The 18338-nt window shown below is 45.4% G+C and overlaps 1 protein-coding gene across 1 annotated transcript in view; it reads right to left on the bottom strand.

The window, feature by feature from the left end:
* Positions 1-2021: 2021 nt before the first annotated feature.
* Positions 2022-18338, bottom strand: part of LOC143133443 (uncharacterized) — a 33635-nt gene continuing 17318 nt past the window's right edge. Inside the window, exons 20-39 of the mRNA XM_076293205.1 lie at positions 16473-16590; positions 14231-14381; positions 12633-12749; positions 11877-11992; positions 10918-11020; positions 10561-10647; positions 9851-9987; positions 7469-7549; positions 7050-7176; positions 6694-6713; positions 6363-6422; positions 5749-5879; positions 4492-4577; positions 4074-4274; positions 3689-3784; positions 3264-3473; positions 2943-3120; positions 2661-2775; positions 2220-2392; positions 2022-2103 (exon numbers count right to left, since the gene is read on the bottom strand). Of these exons, the coding sequence (XP_076149320.1) occupies positions 2022-2103; positions 2220-2392; positions 2661-2775; positions 2943-3120; positions 3264-3473; positions 3689-3784; positions 4074-4274; positions 4492-4577; positions 5749-5879; positions 6363-6422; positions 6694-6713; positions 7050-7176; positions 7469-7549; positions 9851-9987; positions 10561-10647; positions 10918-11020; positions 11877-11992; positions 12633-12749; positions 14231-14381; positions 16473-16590 (2389 nt within the window). The remainder of the gene's footprint in view (positions 2104-2219; positions 2393-2660; positions 2776-2942; positions 3121-3263; positions 3474-3688; positions 3785-4073; positions 4275-4491; positions 4578-5748; positions 5880-6362; positions 6423-6693; positions 6714-7049; positions 7177-7468; positions 7550-9850; positions 9988-10560; positions 10648-10917; positions 11021-11876; positions 11993-12632; positions 12750-14230; positions 14382-16472; positions 16591-18338) is intronic.

The raw sequence follows: 18338 nt of genomic DNA, 5'->3' as shown, positions 1-18338 counted from the left end.
TTTTCTGAATCAGGCGCTTGTACTATGACATTCCAATGGGCACACTTCCCATTGCTCCGTGTCAGTGCTGTGGGGAGATTGATAACTGGGAATAAGCAAGTGGCACGAGGTTACTGCGCCTCTGGGGCCAATTGGCCTTGTGATTATCACCATCCAGCCAACGGGAATGGAGACATTATGAGCTTTCTCAGTGACAGGGAGAGTAAAGAGGACATGGCATCCTCTCACCCTTCACCCAAGCCCCTCTATTAAATGGAACCTAACAATGAAATACAATACGTTACACAGCACTTTCACTATAAAATGACACATCAGAGCACTGAATATACTGTACACTATACACAAGATTAAAGAGTGATCAACAGGTGTGAATGGAACTGACTTGAATCATGAATCAACATGTAGTTTGAAGTGGAATTTATTCTTTAAAACCTTTTTTGCACATTTTAGAAGAAATTTTCTGAAGGCGGTATAATACTGTAGATATAAAACAGGATGTGAGAAAGCAGTGTGGTGTCTCGTTAAGCAACATGTCTAGCAACATTCTCGATATCTATAATGAAGACATTGATAATGGTCACATGCCTGAGATGGCCCAATCACAACTTTTTAAGCTTCAAAGTCAAAGACTTTAGTCCCAAACATGACAGCAATTTTATTTACAAGTACAATAATAATAATAATAATAATAAGCTTTATTTGTATAGCACCTTTCATACACAGAATGCAGCTCAAAGTGCTTTACATTTGAAGCATGTAACAAAATAATAGTCAGTCAGTCATTATCAATCACATTTCTTCATTGCTGGGGCCGTTTATGATCCACTCAGCAACATATCAAAAATATAGAAAATGACATGTCATAAGACTGGCAGCCTTAACCCTCTTACCCCCCACAAGCACGCCATATGGCAACTGTGGCAAGGAAAAACTCCCATATTCCAGGAAGAAACCTTGAGCAGAACCTGACTTAATAGGGGGAGCCCATCTGCTTCTGGCTGGCTGCGCCCTCCAATAGCAGCAGATGTAGAATAATCTGAAAAAGTAGTCTACAGGATAAGACGAGTTAACTAAAAGCTTTCCTGTACAGGTATGTTTTCAGATCTTTTTTAAAAATATTTACTGAACTCGCCTGCTTGATGTACAGAGGCAGGGTGTTCCATAGTTTGGGGGCATAATGGATAAAAGCAGCTTCTCCACTTTGTTTGTGGAGCACTTTGGGTACGATTAAAAGATTAGAATTGGATGATCTAAGTTTCCTTTGTGGTTGATAAGATATTAAAAGCTCAGAGATATATGAAGGTGCTGTGCCATTCAGAGCTTTGTAAGTAATTAACATAACCTTAAAATCAATTCTATAGGAAATAGGGAGCCAGTGCAGTTCAGCCAACACAGGGGTGATGTGTTCTCTCTTCTTAGTCTTAGTTAAAAGTCTAGCCGCAGAGTTCTGTATGAGTGCCAATTTCTTTAGATGTTTTTTGGATAGACCAGTGAAAAGTGCATTGCAGTAGTCTAACCTGCTAGTGATAAAGACAATACTGCTTTACACCTAATACAGAATGAAAAGATTCATGTGGACATAACAAAGACAAAGAAATCCTCATAAAATTTAAAGCAAATGTATACATGTTAGTTATAATGACCATACAACTAAGAAAGGCTTACAGTAACAAATCCATGACAGAAATTCACTGAAACTCATTATTGACTATCTGATTTCCAAATCTGACCATGACTTCATAAAAACATTTGTCTTCACAATATGTGTGTGTGTGTGTGTGTGTGTGTGTGTGTGTGTGTGTGTGTGTGTGTTTGTGTGTGTGTGTGTTATGTCTCATTTTAGCTTCATACAGACATTGCAGCGACACTCTTCAGCCATTCACCCTTGTGTGTGTGTGTGTCTGTGTTAAAAACAGTTGTCTTTACAATGTGTGTGTGTGTGTGTGTGTGTGTGTGTCTATGCGAGTGCGTTTGTGTACTTGTTTGTGTGTGTGTGTGTGTATGTGTGTGTGTGTAATGTCTCATTTTAGCTTCATGCAGACATTGCAGCGACTGATGACACTCTTCAGCCATTCACCCTTCACAGTCTTGGCCACTGGTTTACTGTGAAAGCACATAGACAACAAAAACAAACTCATGTTGCATGTTGACAAGGCACCTTAATATTGAACTGGGAGGCAGCTGTGCTAGCTACTGATGCACATGCAGCGTATGCTCACTTGAACATGCGTCGGGGGTCCAGGGTGGCCAGCCAGTAGCTGTAGGCATCCTGGAAGTAGTTACAGGTGCCTTTCTCATGGCACTCGATGAAGGGCACCTGGCGGAAGTGCTCCAGACACGAGCCAGGAGAGATCAGGGCTTGGCCAGAGCCCTCAGCCCTGTCACCCGTTTGCTGTGAGGAGTGTGTGAGAGAGAGAGAGTGAGAGAGAGAGAGAGAGATGGAATGGAGAAGAGGAGGAATGAGGACCAGACAAAAGAGAAGAGCAGGTAAATAGATAGGGAAAAAGATACAGGGGAGGATATGTATTATAAGATAAGAGGAGGACATGTGCTTGTGTGTGTGTGTGTGTGTAAGCGGGGACAAAATAGATGGTGATGGCTGTGTCATCCTGTGTATGAAGTTGAAAAAAATGGCCACGGTGACCTAACAGCTTTCTTACCATGACGAAGGAGTAGCCAATCCATAGCGAACGCCAGCCCAGGGGACAGACAGGCACGTCAGCGGACTGGCTGTGGACGGCGATCACGTTAGATGTAGTCTCACACACAGAGCACCTGAGGGAGTGGACCAAAGAGAGAGCATGAGGGTGTAAAAGTTCTCTTTTGTCATGATCATGCTTTCTTTGCTTAAAAATAAAATAAAATCATGACTTTGTGCATAATCAAATGTATGTAAAGAAGTGTGTGTGTGTGTGTGTGTTCTGTGAGATGCTGTTGGAGACCTGCTGATGTATTCCGACAGAATGCTTCCACTGACAGCGTCCATGCTCATTGGCATGGGTTTGTCTGTGGACAGCCAGTAGGAGCTGTAACTGCGATCAGCATAGTGGCAGGTGGAGTCTGGCTCACAGAAGAGGAAAGGTATGGGAGAGAACCGGGGCAAACAGCTACCCATGGCACCTGACAAGAAGAAAATTACACACAGATAAGTATACTAGAGGTGTGTGTGTGTGTGTGTGTGTGTGTGTGTGTGTGTGTGTGTGTGTGCGTGTGCGTGTGCGTGTGCGTGTGTGTGGACATGCATGTATTGGCCCGCGTCTTACCCAGGTCTTGCCCATGACCTCTCTTTCCTGCGAGGACGAAGAGCAGGGAGTACCCGCTGCGCAGAAGGGTTGTGCCATAGGGGCAGTCAGGGACACGGGCACTCTGGCTATGTCGAGCCAGGAAGAAGACATTAGGGATCGCCGAGCGTCCAGTGCCGGCTGGACCTCGCTGGCCTTTCCGACCAGGGGGGCCTGCATAGCCAATAGGGCCTGAGGGGAGACACACAGGCAGACATGCTGCACATCAATAGGCAGGGCATATGCATATCAACTGCAAGACACTCAACAAATATTACATACACACCTGTCCTGTGTTCACATGATCATAGAAAATCGGCTATAGCATATGACAACATATTTTCTGCATCTAAACATATATTATTACCCTGCATTATAGCCCATGTCAGCGTACGTGTGCTTCATACCTGGGGTGCCAGGAGGTCCTTTGTCTCCTTTTTTCCCTGGGAAACCTTGAGGTCCTGGGCGCACATAGCCAGGCAAGCCCTTTGGCCCTGCAGGACCTGTCAGCCAGAAGGACATTCAGGTTATCTAAATTCATGCCATTCCAATGTCGTGTCAGGAACCACTCAGAACCGCCTTCAATCGGTCAAACTCAACAACATCTAGGAGGATTAGGGCTCAGCTGGGTGCACTTGAGAACACACAAGCTGATTTGCTTTCAGTCAGATGCTGTATTAGCTTAATGAGCTGGAGCCCCTTTGGGATTGCTCTCACTCGCTCACCTTAAGTGTGCGCTGCACTGCAGCATGGCAAACAACTTGCTGCGAGTGGACTGTCAAGGTGCCTCACCTGTCCGTCCTGGACTCCCGGGCGGTCCCTCGTAGCCGGGTGGTCCGGCCGGGCCAGGCCCGCCTGGAGGGCCCATGTCGCCAGGCCTGAGTTTGTACTGTATGATCGACGACGGGGGCCGAAGGCCTGGAGGTCCAGGTGGTCCTTGACTGCCAGGAGGACCTCTAACACCAGGAATCACACCGGACGGTCCAGGAGAACCTATGAAATGGCAACTCAGGATTAAGGATTGAGACCTCATTCAATAATATTGTACACATAAATTACAGTACAGCCTTAATGTACAGCCAGGTGAAATTACAACAGATCTCACTTCTACATTGTTCATTGATGGATGATTAGACGCTCACACCCACAAATCTTAGGTTGGCCTCAGCAGTTCTGTTCTTTAGAATTAAATGAGTGATGACCCTGTGACCTATGGACATTACCTGGAAGTCCTGGGGACCCGGGCCGTCCGGGATCACCCCTAGGCCCAGGGGGACCCTGGAGACCTTCTGACCCCTGTGAAACACACAACGTCATCAGCCAATCAGAGCTCAAACGATGACTCACTCTACCCCAAAAGTAACTATCCATATTACCAGGGACGGATTAAACAGATATTGCCCCCTGTTCACAATATCAAAAAAGGTCCCCCCTCCCCCTGACGGCGACGCACGTGATGTGCGTGTGCAGCCAGCGCGTCTCTCTTTGCTTTTTCTGTGCAGGCTGGTGCACAATTTCGCACAATGAAAATGTAGTACATTATGTCATATATTATAACTCAGGCCCACACAGAAATAAATTCCAGCAGCTGTTTTTATTATTAGGCTGTAATCTCCCAGTGTGCTTTGCTGTCTAAACAGTCTACAGCAGGGGTTCCCAACCTTTTTCATTAAATGGACCGACAGAGCAAGCAGGGCCCTTTTTCTGTCTGACTCAGGTGACGTGAACATTGGCTACCTGCATGATAAGGTTTTCACTTCACTGCTGCTTGACACTACCTTGCATGGAGACATTTTTCACGTTAACAGTGAAGATGTTAGCAAAACTGTAGCGTTTGGTAAATGGAGATGCAGATCATCTCCCTAATTAATTTCTTTGTGCAACAGCCCACATTATACGCTCACTCCAGCAAGACGAGTGAAATAAATGTAGGCCTATTTTAAATTTGTCATCGGCATCACCATAGGCTATTTGCTACGATATAAGCTACTGTTAGGCCTACAACAAGTCGCGATTTATTAGGCTATCCAATCGCTATGCTGTTTTCATGAACATTGCAGGAATCCACTTCATTCACCTACCCACGAGTGGTTCAGTTTGTGCCGCAAATTAACAGACAGAAGCACCGGGCATAATCTAGCCTAAATTCATGGCAATATTTTATTTTTTTTAATCCGAGGGCCCCCATTGGCTCAGGGCCCCTGTTCACGTGAACACTTGGCACAAGCCATGATCCGTCCCTGCATATTACACAGTGAGGAAGACATTATGGATTACATAGAAAGGAATACATGACAATTTGTCATCTGGAAGAACTATGAACATACTGTAAGAAATACACACAAGCCTGAATTGACACCATGCAACAGACGAAAGACATTTGACTTCAATGAAATCAAGTGAAGAAGACTTGTGCTATCATTTTAAACACTATTTCCTACATTCTGTTCATATTAGGGAAACTGACCGGTATTCCGTGTGCACCAAAGCTCCCTGGAGCCCCTTTATGCCCTGGAGGTCCTGGATATCCCACGTCTCCCTTCTGTCCTTGAGTTCCTGGACCTGGAGGCCCAGCAGCCCCTTTAGGGCCAGGATACCCTGCGGTGTGGAGGACATTTAGTCATGAATGGGGGGAAACTAAACACAGAGCAGATCAGCTTGCATAACAATTTGTATTCAAGTACCATCCATTACCTGTTTTAGATATTTTTTTCATGTACCATCCCCTACCTATTTTAGATTTTATTTTCTGTCAAATAATAATAAAAAAAAAAAAAAAAAAAAAAAAAAATCATGATGTTGTCATGTGGGGTTCTGCTCATAGGATTGCTTTGAAAAGGTTGTGTTCACTAAGCTCAAAGCACCATAAGGATTATTTGCTGTGATGATTACGGTGAAGAGATCAAGGTGTTTTTCATAGCAACGGAACCTGATGAGTTAAATGAATTTCCCTCTCACCTTGTGGTCCACGTGGCCCAGGGTAGCCTGGGTGTCCTTTCTCGCCATCCCTACAGCATTTACTGTCTCCTTTTAGCCCTGGTGGCCCTGGCGGTCCTGGAAGTCCTGGTAACCCGGTATCACCCGAGGGTCCAGGGGGTCCACTTTGTGAATAGCCATGAGGGCCTGGATCACCCTTGGGTCCTGAGGAAAGAGATAATGGAAAGGCTGAGGTTATTTTTACTATTACTAACACACCAATTTCTACATTTCATCTGTCTGTACTTGCCAACTTTATTTTTTCTAATAAGTGAGTGATGATCAAAAAGCTCATTGTTGGGGCAGACACAACACAATGTAATAATTAGTCTTCCATGAGTATAAACATTGTAGGAACTATTCTAATAGTTGTAGGAGCTACCTTTATTGGGGTAATTAAGGTGAAGTCAAGAAGCAGTGTGCACATGTTACCCACCTCGACTGCCCTTCGGTCCTCTTGGGCCATGCGGGTATGGTCCAGATCCTTGTGAAAAAAGACAAGGCAGTATATACCCTTATTCCATCATGCGTGGAGAGAGCATGGTCCACTGCTGGGCATTAATGTCAAGCCTACATTTTAGTTTCCTGTAGCTCTGCCCACTTCAGCCCAGCTAAATTCTGCAGTTTTGGTAATACCACAGCACAGAACGTTTTGGTGAATAAAAGGCATTATGAACCTTATGAACCTTATGCTATCATGTGTGTGCCTGACTGTGGCGAAACATGACTTCCTTTCACTGCACATGTAAAGCATACAGCACATGAGAAAGTGAAAGGCTGGAAGTGTGTTACCTGACTCTCCTTTGGGCCCTGGCCACCCCGGGATGCCATCGCGCCCAGGATCTCCCTTCATGCCCTTGGGACCACCGAGTCCGGGAGGGCCGGGCACTCCTGTGGGTACAAAGACAGTGATGTGTGTCTGGGTGGACAATAACTGTTTACAAAAATCACAGGAATTCATTACCAAAGCCTCTGTTGAAACCTTACTATGGTAAAATAAGAGTGAAAAAGCTTTGGTGTAAAAGTATCTTTGATATGGAAGTATACTGCACTCAGGGGTTCAAATAGATGCTTGTTTGCTCTTCGTATAATATATATTTATAACATGGTCTATTTCATGTTTAGATCACAAGACTGTTGTCAGTAAGAAAGAAGTCTATGAGGTCATCTGATCTCACTTTCCTTCCTGTCCAACCATATGAACAACCTACCAACTTGTCCAGGTGGTCCACTGTTCCCTGGCCTGCCAGGTCTTCCTGATGTCCCTGGCTGTCCAGGTGGGCCAGAGGGTCCTAGAGAAGGACACACATGAAGGTCAGAATGAGTAGAGTGTCCCAAGCTGATCTCTCACCATTCAGGCAAGAGTATACTGATGTCCAGTTGGTTAGTTGCCATTGTTTTCTCCTTCTGCTCAACAAACCAGCTGTTTGGATTATGATTTGGTTATATCCTTCTTTAATTGGTAACCAGAGGGTTTACAAAAGTATATGTTCAGAGAAGATGCTTTGTGTATGTCCCAACAACTCCCAATTAGCCTGGGTGAACCCAGACAAATCTGTTAACAATTTTGAATTCGCTCTGCAGGTCCGTCTGGAGAGGATCCCATTGATGCTCACTTTTTTATATGCAGCTATCAAATTAGTCTTCCTAAATCTTTAACTGGTAACGTAACATGGAAGGGGGCAGTGGTTAGGGGGATGGTTTGTATCACAGTCTGTATTTGCATCACAGTCTGTCTTTGTTCAAATTCGCTCATTTTAGTGGTCATTTCAAAGTCTGATATTTGGGAATCATCAACCGTGTTTCCAGTTCTAGCTTAGTAACTTAGTAGCTTTGTGGCCATGCACAAACCCCTTCTTATTCAACACAACAAAGGTAAAACGGTTTTCCATTCTATATCATCTTTAAAGAAGTTATGGCTCAACTCTTATTTTGTTATCTTATCTGAGCCCAGGTACATAACTGCTAGAACCGTCATGGAATATTTGTCAAACTAAATTATTTTGCTTTTGGAAACAATGTCACAAGTCAACGCTCAATAAGTCACCTCTACAGACACTTTCCCAATTCCAAAACTGCATAACTGTGAAACACTGTTCCATTTTCTGTCTGTCACGGCAGACTCAGGGGTTTCGTACCATTTCCCTATATTGAAATGCTGTATTATTTAGTTTACATGTGTGCCAGTAGGGTAAGTGGCAAGTCACACAATGTTGTGTAATGGAAAGACAAAGGACACGCATGTCGGTGGCTGGAATCACAGTGCAGTGAGGAACAGAGCAGTGGGAAAATGGCCTCATATTGTTACAGCATTACCCATGAGATGTTACCTGGTTACTGAATGTATTTCAAGACTGGCACTATTCTGGAGCCCTCAGGGGACAAGAGGAAGAAGACACTCCAGACACAGTCAGAGAGGGTTAGTGGACCAACAATGACAAGAACCAAACCAATCCTGGTGCTCAGAAGCAGGGGATTTGTGGTCATTTTGTGGACATCCTAAACTTTGATTGGGAGCCAGGGGCAACCTATAGATTACTCTTATGTGCTATACATGTTGCTTTCATGATTAATCTCTCTACTTCATATTGTATCTTTGTGCTATTATGTGTGTTGTGAAAGGTGGACTATGAACTACAGCCTGTGAACTATGAAGTCTTTACTAAGCTGTATTATAAATATACATTCTGTGTGCCACATTTTTCACTGTTAGAACTCAAGGAACACTGTTCTGTCCACCTGTACACAAGTATGCATAGCTGAGATGACAATAAAATGGTCTTTTATTTGACTTGTAATTTTTGTTTGACACTGAAAGTCATTTCTTACCTTGGGACCCAGGCTCTCCAGAATATCCTTTCAATCCGGGTAGTCCATATGATCCAGGAGCCCCCTTGTCTCCTTTCGAACCTTTCATGCCTAAACCAGCGCAGCCAGATCCAGGCTCCCCCTACACATGGACACAAAGGCTTTTCTTCAAGTAGTATTATATTCGAGACATTTCAATGGAGAGTGGGAAGCTGAGCCATAAATAGCTGATACCTTTTCCAATGATGAAAAGGAATTGGTCAAACTGAGTTGTTTGCCAAAAAACTTGTAAACCTATTTTTTGGTATCCTCTTATCTGTGTCTGATACCCAGTAAATATGATATTATGGACTGAAAGTCAACTGAATTAAAGTCATATGTCTTGAGCCTTTGTTTGTCCTGCTCAATAGACAAACAAACAGACACTTTTAAGTTCAACAGAGGTGCTTTCACTAAACGTTTAGTGAACGTTGTTTTTCTAAACAGTTAAATTTGAACGATTTGGTGGTAACATTCCATTGTAACTGTAATTGCATTGTTACCTTCTTCAAGCTCACGTCTACTGTATGTTCGCGGAGAACTACCTCCTCAGACTGTTTGCGAGTGTTTGCAAATGTTCGCCAAAAACTCAAGACAAACAGAAACCTGTGTACAAACGTTCGAACGTTTGCGAATTTGAACGCACCTCAGGTCTTTCTACACATAGGCATAAAGCAGCTGCACGTAGACATATGCATACACATTCAAACACACCACATGCTCTCTGTCCTTCAGAGAGCGCTCACCTTTGGGCCCTTTGGTCCAGGAGGGCCATAAGTTCCTCTGGCCTCTCCCGGTTCCCCCTTCCGTCCAGCATAACCTGGAGTGCCACTGGGTCCAGGTGGGCCAGGTAGGCCTGGGATCCCTTTCATGCCTGTTATACCTGAGATCAAGAGCCCACATGGGGATTTTATCTCAACAGCAGCAAAGAACACACTCAAGAAACAAAGCAGCGGTGCTTATTATATTGATGTGCACGTATATTGGTGTACACTTACAGGTGCACCTCAAAAATTTAAATATCATTATCAAAATCAAAGAGCTCTAATCAGCTAATAAAGTCAAAACACTGGCAATGGTTTCCTGAGCATTTAATCTCCTAGTCTGGGAAGGGCAATTGATTTTTCCACTATATTCACATTTTTTGAGAAGCACCTTTATATTGGTGTTGCTGTTCACTGTGTGTGCATGCCTACATGGTTATACTGTATGTGCGTAAGAGTGAGAGAGAGTAAGTGAGTGAGTGAGTGAGTGAGTGAGTGAGTGAGTGAGTGAGTGAGTGAGTAAGTAAGTGAGTCGGCGAATTAGTAAATGAATGAGTCAGTGACAGAATTACATAGTGTGTGAGAGTGAGACAGAAAAAAAGAGAGACTGAGATAAAGGGAGAGAGAGAGAGAGAGAGAGAGAGAGAGAGAGAGAGAGAGAGAGAGAGAAAGAGAGAGAGAGAGGATCTCACCAGAAAAGCCGATGAGCCCTGGTTGTCCTTTGGGCCCAGGTGGTCCAGGGTGTCCAATCCCACCGCTGCCAGGATCACCAGGAGGCCCTGATCACATGATGACACACACGGATCACACCAGCAATAAGGAGTGGTGCTATACAACTCGTGCACTAACTACCTACAAAGCACACAGAGGGCTTGCTAACATGCCAACTGGTCCATCCCCAACCACAAAACTATAGAGCGTGTAGCCTGGGCAGGTAGTGGGAACCACAGGTGTATTTACCCCATTAGTCAAATTATCATATATCATTACACACATCTGAAGCATGCTTCATAGTGCTACATACTTTAAGGCTTTAGAGCCACGCTTACTGACCAGCAGGCCCTGGGGGCCCTGGGCGTCCATCTCGTCCATCATTGCCAGGTCCTCCAGGGTGTCCTTTGTCACCTTTGGCACCTGGTAAGCCAGGGTGACCTATGCCACACCACAGCATCCAAGACACAGCCAAGCATACACCATGTGACAGTTCAGAGACTTACAGTAATGAGACCACATTGGGCTTCCTATGCATGGACTGATCCCAAATATGGGTCTAAATGGGATCTTCAGTGGAGATTTCCATTGAGAAAAAGCATTTGATTCATGTATAGAAAACCAGCCCAATTGTATTTAGCTTTTCAAGTTCTCACCTGGTGGACCAGTGTCTCCTTTCTGAGGCTGTATTGAACTTATGGGGCCTGGGGAACCATCTGGACCTGGTTCCCCTTGCATGCCATCAAACCTGGCACCTTTAGAACCAGGTGCCCCTGGAGAACCTGAAAGAGAACGTCAAAAAGGAATGTTGGACGAGTTTGTGGCAGCAACCTTCATATATATATATTCAATATATACTAGAGATACTGTACTGGGCCTTACCCCACTTATAAGATCATATTTTTAATTTACTTCCCAAGACATAGACAGCATTTGCATCATATAAGATCAAATCTGACCTCTAGGACCTGGTGGTCCTGGTGGGCCCGGAATGCCATCCTGCCCCGGAAATCCTATCCCTGGTAGACCCGGATCTCCAGTCAGCCCTGTCATTTGGGGACACACGGTCAGCAGAAATACCATAATGCCATGTAAAATACAGCACTCAAGTGAACTGAATGGAAGCATTGCACTAGATGTAGATGTACTGTAAGTGCTAGAAGCTTTCACAAATAAAAGCATGTAAATACAAAGTTTCTGTTCTCACTGTAAAGACAGTAGCTATGTTAAGCATTGCAAAATCAACACCTTTGGCACCAGGAATCCCCTCTCTCCCTGGACGTCCTTTGGATCCGACGTAGCCGGGCGATCCTGGTAGAGTGATGCCCGGCGGGCCAGGGAGTCCAGGGACACCTGGCAAACCAAACCCAGGACGACCTGCGGCTCCCCAAGACCCCTTCTCACCCGTGGGCCCTGAGAACACAAAGGTGTGTGTATGTATATGTTTGTGTCAAGGGTCAAGGTCAAGGTTCTGAACCAGCAGTTCAGACACATTGGAATTCTTATGCGGTGCTCTCAGAGTCAACACTATGGGGTAAAAACACTATATAAAGAAGATAAATACAATAATAAATATATAGAAAAAAACATTTACACAATAAATACAAGTACTAATAATCCTGTTTCACAGATGTCACATATTGCACATGTCAGTTTGAGTGAGGTAGTGTGAGTTATTTTAACATGTTCAGTAGTTTTGTTTCGCCATCAGTCTGACTGTGGCAGGGAAGAAGCTATTGAAAAAACGTGTTCTGTGGGTGATGATGCTATCCGCTCTGCTGTGTCTCAGGTTGTATGTGCAGTGTTTGTGTCTGAACAGAGAGTGAGTGAGAGAGAGTCCTCTGTAGGCCTGGGTAGAGAGCATTGTGTGTGTGCTCACGTTATTTGACTGTGCATCCATTGTCAGACAGAACATTCTGGTAGCACTGAGTACCAGAGCAATAAAAGAACAGAGACACAGGGCACTGGACCTCAGTGGAACATAACAAAAGCTCTGCTTGAAAGACTATGTAGATGGCTACATTATCATGTGTGAATGAACACAGTCAGTCACCTGGGAGGCCGTGGGGCCCAGGAGGTCCGGGTGGGCCAGGTGGCCCCTGCTGTCCACGTCCAGAGCAGTCTCCAGGGAACCCTTCCTCACCAGGAGCACCCCTAACACCTTTATCCCCTGGGTTAGAGACAGACCAATGGGGGAGGATGAGAGAGAATGAGAGAGAGATCGAGAAAAGGAAATAATAGGAAATAAATAATCTAACTTCCCTCAGATGCTGACGTCCATAATTGGACCTGGGAAAAACCTGGCTCAAGGCGTGTCTGTTTGGGATAAAAATGGCCTCTGTTCTGCAGTCTAGTGAGAGGAGATCACTTTGAGCTGTGATGTTTTCTGAGTGTTGTGAAATAAATGTGCTACTTTGTTTCTAAACCGTCCAACTTTTTTTCTCTTCTTTGTTACAATATCGACCCTATTGTGACATTGAGGGCCAGATGTACTAATGCTTTTGCGCGTTCAGGCGTATTTGTTTCGCAACGTGCGTGTAAAATCATTGCGAGGTATGTACAAACAGGCCGCAATGATGTAAAAGCGCAAACTGCCTGACGTGGGAGCTGAAAGTGGCAGATTGCGTTGTTCATGTCATACATATGCATTCATGGGAGGATCCAGGGGAAAGTGGGAGCTTAGCGTAAAAAGATGGGAGGGGAAGATAAAGAGCGCCTAATTATGTATTCCACGGTATGTACAAAGACTGCTCCTGAAAGCGCACGTCTATTCTGCGCCTAAATACTTCCGCCTTGCAAAAGCAGGTGTTAATCCAAATTGCAGTTCAATGCGTCAATAAGAGAACCTTTCAAAGACAACAGAATCGCTATTTAGAGCATCAGTTTTGTAAGTCTTTGTACTATCAAAAGCAATGTCTTACTTTCACTTTCACGTCATTCACTTAAACTTTCCTACTTGCTAGATTTGACCAATCTTCCATAGCACAAGTAGTCCGAGTAGAACTACTGATCTTCATTATCTCCCTGTTTGTTGACATCTTATCATATATGGTATTATTTCATGATCGCTAAACGTTTGATTCTTTTTAATGTTTTCATCAGTTAACTTCATTCAACTGCGCTTGTATGTAGGCGCTGGCATTCAGTTGTGGACGTTCGTAAATTACGTTTATGGGCGGAGAAAGGCGCAATTTACACTAAGGATTGAACGATTGATAAATACGACGGAAACTTGGGTCTGACAGCTTTCACAATCTGCGGTTTGTCCATGACGCTAATAACGATACGTTCGCAAATGTACGTACATCTGGCCCTGAGTGTGACAGAGAGAAAGAGAGAGAGAGAGAGAGAGAGAGAGAGAGAGAGAGAGAGAGTGTGTGGGCCTTAAGTAAAGTTGTCCTCTGCATTTTACCCATCCAGGGGTAGTGTACACACACACACACACACACACACACACACACACACACACACTCTCTCTCTCTCTCTATCTTACACACACACACACACACATGCAGTTGGAGGAGTGAGCTTACTAGAAGCGCACACACACACGGAGCAGTTGGCATCATGGCATGTGTGTGTTTGTGTGTGTTAGCTTGGTGGTTGCATTGGTTTGTGTGTGGCCATGCTGCTGGGGGGGCACAGGTGTACCTTTTGTTCCAGGTCCTCCAGGATAGCCGGGGGTTCCCAGATCTCCTGGCCTGCCTGGTGGCCCACTGTCTCCATGTGGCCCTGGGTCCCCAGCTATCCCTGTGGGGCCTGGAGGCCCAGCTGGTCCTGGGCCCCCATATCCTGCATCTCCCTGTGGATGTAATAATAGAGTCATAATAAAGAGGACTACCATGCTATTTCATCCCATTCTATATGAGCATACATGTACAACCAGTCACAATCAGGGACTGAAAACAGAATGATTTTCATTTCGGGTTCGTTCTGAGCAAAAACATTATTTTTTCATTCCTGTTCCAGTGTTCCAAGGCCTCTCCTCTAAATGGTAGCTGTTTTCTAATCCCTGGTCACAATACACAAAACATTGTCTACCTGTCCATTGTCAGGATTCATTGTCTACAGTCCAGGATGGACTGTTGTTTTTGTCTCCCCCTACCTGTTGGAGTGTGATAATTCTAAAATAAAAAATGACGTTAGTCCGCACACTGAGAACTCCTTTTTTAAAAAGGAGTTCTCAGTGTGCGGACTAACGTCATTTTTTATTTCTGAAGTATTCTGGTGCAGCACCTGTTTGAATCTGGATGTGCGCGTTCTTTTTTGTACTTAGTGTGATAATTCTAGACTTTATTTTTGTAGCCATGTGTTGGGTTATGTTCCCGGAGTCACACCCATGTCCTATTTGGGCAACTTCCTGCCTTTGTTCCCTCCAATTTCTCTGTTCACCTGTCTCTCATTTTGTGTTGATTTGTGGAGTATTTAAACACTGCCCTTTTAGTTCACTTTGTCAGATCGTCATGGTATGTACTGTTTGCTACCTGACTGCCACGTGAGTGAGACTAGCGTGAAGCTCTTTAAAGTAGGGCTGTCAAAATAACTGATTAATTTCGATTAATTAATTTGAGAAATAATAACTGATTAAAAAAATTAGTGCAGATTAATCGATTCCGTATGACCTTTGACCCCGAGCCGTTCTAGTCAGTAAAAATTAGACTGTAAAATGAAGGAGAGAGAAGAAAACGTCTGCCTGGATCATTGATTGGAACATTTACTTTTAAAAAACGGCCTGATGGTGTTGATAAAAAATAAAGTGTTGAAAATAAAGTCCTCTGCAATGTCTGCAGCACGGATTTGCATATCACCGGAGTTAATCAACTCTGTAGTCGCATATCAATGCAAAGAAATAAGTGTTGACATTGAGGGGAGTGTTAATTTATTTTCATTGTGACCCCTAGGTTATATCTGTGATTCATTTGAATTTAAATATTTAAAATACTTTCACAGCAAAAATTATATATGCAATTAATTTAGATTCATTAATCACAGAGTATGTAATTAATTAGATACATTTTTTTAATCGATTGACAGCCCTACTTTAAAGAGAAATTATAGTTTCTTCCCGGTTTTGAACCCTGCCTGTTTTTGACGAAGTCTTCTGCCTGTTGGTTTTGGATCACTTGCCTGTACTTGTCCGTCCATCTGTCTGCCTGCCTGCCTGTTTACGAAACCTGCCTGTACCTGGACTCTGATTTGCCTGCTGGACTGTTTGTGAATAAATCCTTTTGATCTGCAATTGATTCCGTTCCCGAGTCGTGACAGTACGATCTGACCAAGATGGAATCGGCAGTTCAAAGGTCTCTGGAGGCCCTCACAACCAACATCACAGACATGTCTGCCCAGCTGCAGCAGCTCCAACTGGCCCTGGTGCCGCCACCCCACCCTCAACTGCCGACACCGCCCGACCCACCCGGCCCGTCTGGTAACCCGTTCTGAGAGCCCTGACTGCCAGCTCCTGCACTTTATGCTGGGGAACCAGGAACCTGCAGATCTTTCCTTTCGCAATGTTCGTTGGTGTTCCAGCTGCAGCCCGCCACCTTTCCGTTGTATCAGTCCCGGGTTGCATATGTAATAACTCTCTTGACGGGCCGTGCAAGAGAGTGGGGAACTGCGGTTTGGGACTCCAACTCCCCAGTCTGTCTCAGCTATCAGGCATTCATAGATGAGATGAAGGTCTTCGATCGCTCCGTGCATGGGAGAGAGGCCGCCAGAATGATGTTGCAGATCCGTCAAGGCAAGAGGTCTGCTTCCGACTATGCTATAGACTTGCGCACCCTTGCCACCACCAGTGGCTGGAATCCAGATGCCCAGTATGATGCCTTCCTCTATGGACTCTCTGAGGCCATCAAGGATGAGATCGTCACCCATGAACTACCTTCCATCGAACTACCTTCGATGACCTCGTTGAGCTGGCCATCCGAGTGGACAAACGCCTGAAGCAGCGCACCGGGGAGCGAGAGTTCCGCCCTCCTCTGAGGTCACCCTCCTCAGAGGTCCCTCGCCCATCCCTGCCAGTGCCACAGACCCCAGCGTACCAGAGCCCATGCAGGTGGACCGTACCCATCTGTCCCCAGCCGAGAGACACCAATTCTTGGATGTATTGTGGTAAGCCTGGCCATTACTCCGCCCAATGCCCAGCAAAAGGCAACGCTCACCCATAGAGGGGGGATTACTGGTGAGCGTCACTCCTCTTCATCCCTCTTCTACCGTCCGTACCCTTGTCCCTGCCACGCTCATTACAGGAGCTCATTCCCACCTCGTGTCTGCACTTATTGACTCGGGAGCTGATGGCAATTTCATGGACACCTCTCTGGCTTCTGAGCTACACCTCGTCTCAGCCAAACTGAAGACACCCCTGTAGGCAAGAGCACTAACCGGAGTAAGGTTCTTCCAGATAACCCATGTCACACCCCCGGTGAGTCTACTCATTTCCGGCAATCAAGAGAACCTAGTGTTCCATATGTTAGACTCACCGACTGCTCCCATTGCCCTTGGCCGACCCTGGCTGGTAAAGCACAATCCACATATTGATTGGGCTAATAACACCATCCTAGGCTGGAGCCCATTTTGTCTTAAGAATGCTTTTACCCCCTGTCTGCAGTCTCACCAGTCACAGATGATTCCATGGATAAGTCTAATGTTCCACCTGAGTACCTGGATCTCAAGGCCGTGTTCAGTAAAGCCCGTGCAACCTTCCTGCCACCACACCGACCCTATGACCTTGCCATCGATCTTCTACCTGGGACGTCACCTCCTAAGGGCCGTCTTTATTCCTTGTCTCCTCCCGAAACCGAGGCTATGAACAAATACATCAGTGAATCACTAGCTGCCGGTATCATCCGCCCCTCTTCCTCGCCTGCTGGTGCCGGGTTTTTCTTCGTAGGGAAGGACGGCGCCCTGCGTCCTTGTATAGACTATAGGGGCCTAAACAACATCACGGTGAAGAACCACTACCCTCTGCCCTCTGCCTCTGATGTCCTCAGCGTTTGAGCTGTTGCAGGGGGCCAAGATTTTCAGCAAGTTGGATCTCTGCAGTGCTTACCATCTGGTCCGAGTAAGGGAGGGGGATGAATGGAAGACTGTCCTGTCCTTGTACTGTACCTAGTCATGCCATTTGGTCTCACCAACTGCCCAGCTGTTTTCCAGGGTCTGATTAATGATGTCCTGAGGGATATGCTTAACAAATTTGTTTTTGTTTATCTAGATGACATTTTAATTTTTTCCCCGTCTGTTTACCAGCACTCCCAGTATGTCCGTAGGGTCCTGCAGCCTCTTTTGGAGAACCAACTGTTCGTTAAAGTGGTGAAATGTGAATTTCACAAAGAGACTGTTTCCTTCCTGGGGTATGTCATCACAGCAGGAGGGGTACAGATGGATGGTCCGAAAGTAAAAGCAGTCACCGACTGGGAGCGCCGAACATCTAGGCGGGAGCTACAAAGATTCCTGGGGTTTGTTAACTTCTACCGGCGTTTCATCCGCAACTATGGTTCGTGGTATGTGGCTGCTCCCCTAACCGCTCTAACCTCCTCCAGGGTGAAATTCTCTTGGTCACCAGCTGCCGAAGCAGCGTTCAATGACCTGAAGAGTTGTTTCACATCGGCCCCGATCTTGAGCCAACCTGACCCTGACCGTCAGTTTATCGTTGAGGTGGATGCCTCAGATGTTGGGGTGGGTGCTATTCTTTCTCAGAAGTCTGGGGCAGATCAGAAGATCCATCCCTGTGCATTTTACTCCCACAAACTCACTCCCACTGAGC

This window comes from Alosa pseudoharengus, unplaced genomic scaffold (assembly GCF_046254945.1).
Source record: "Alosa pseudoharengus isolate Yale_2024_CS ecotype anadromous, Long Island Sound unplaced genomic scaffold, YU_APseudo_1.1 YU_APseudo_1.1_scf_2, whole genome shotgun sequence".
NCBI lineage: Eukaryota > Metazoa > Chordata > Actinopteri > Clupeiformes > Clupeidae > Alosa > Alosa pseudoharengus.
This window is presented reverse-complemented; position numbering and strand designations above follow the sequence as displayed.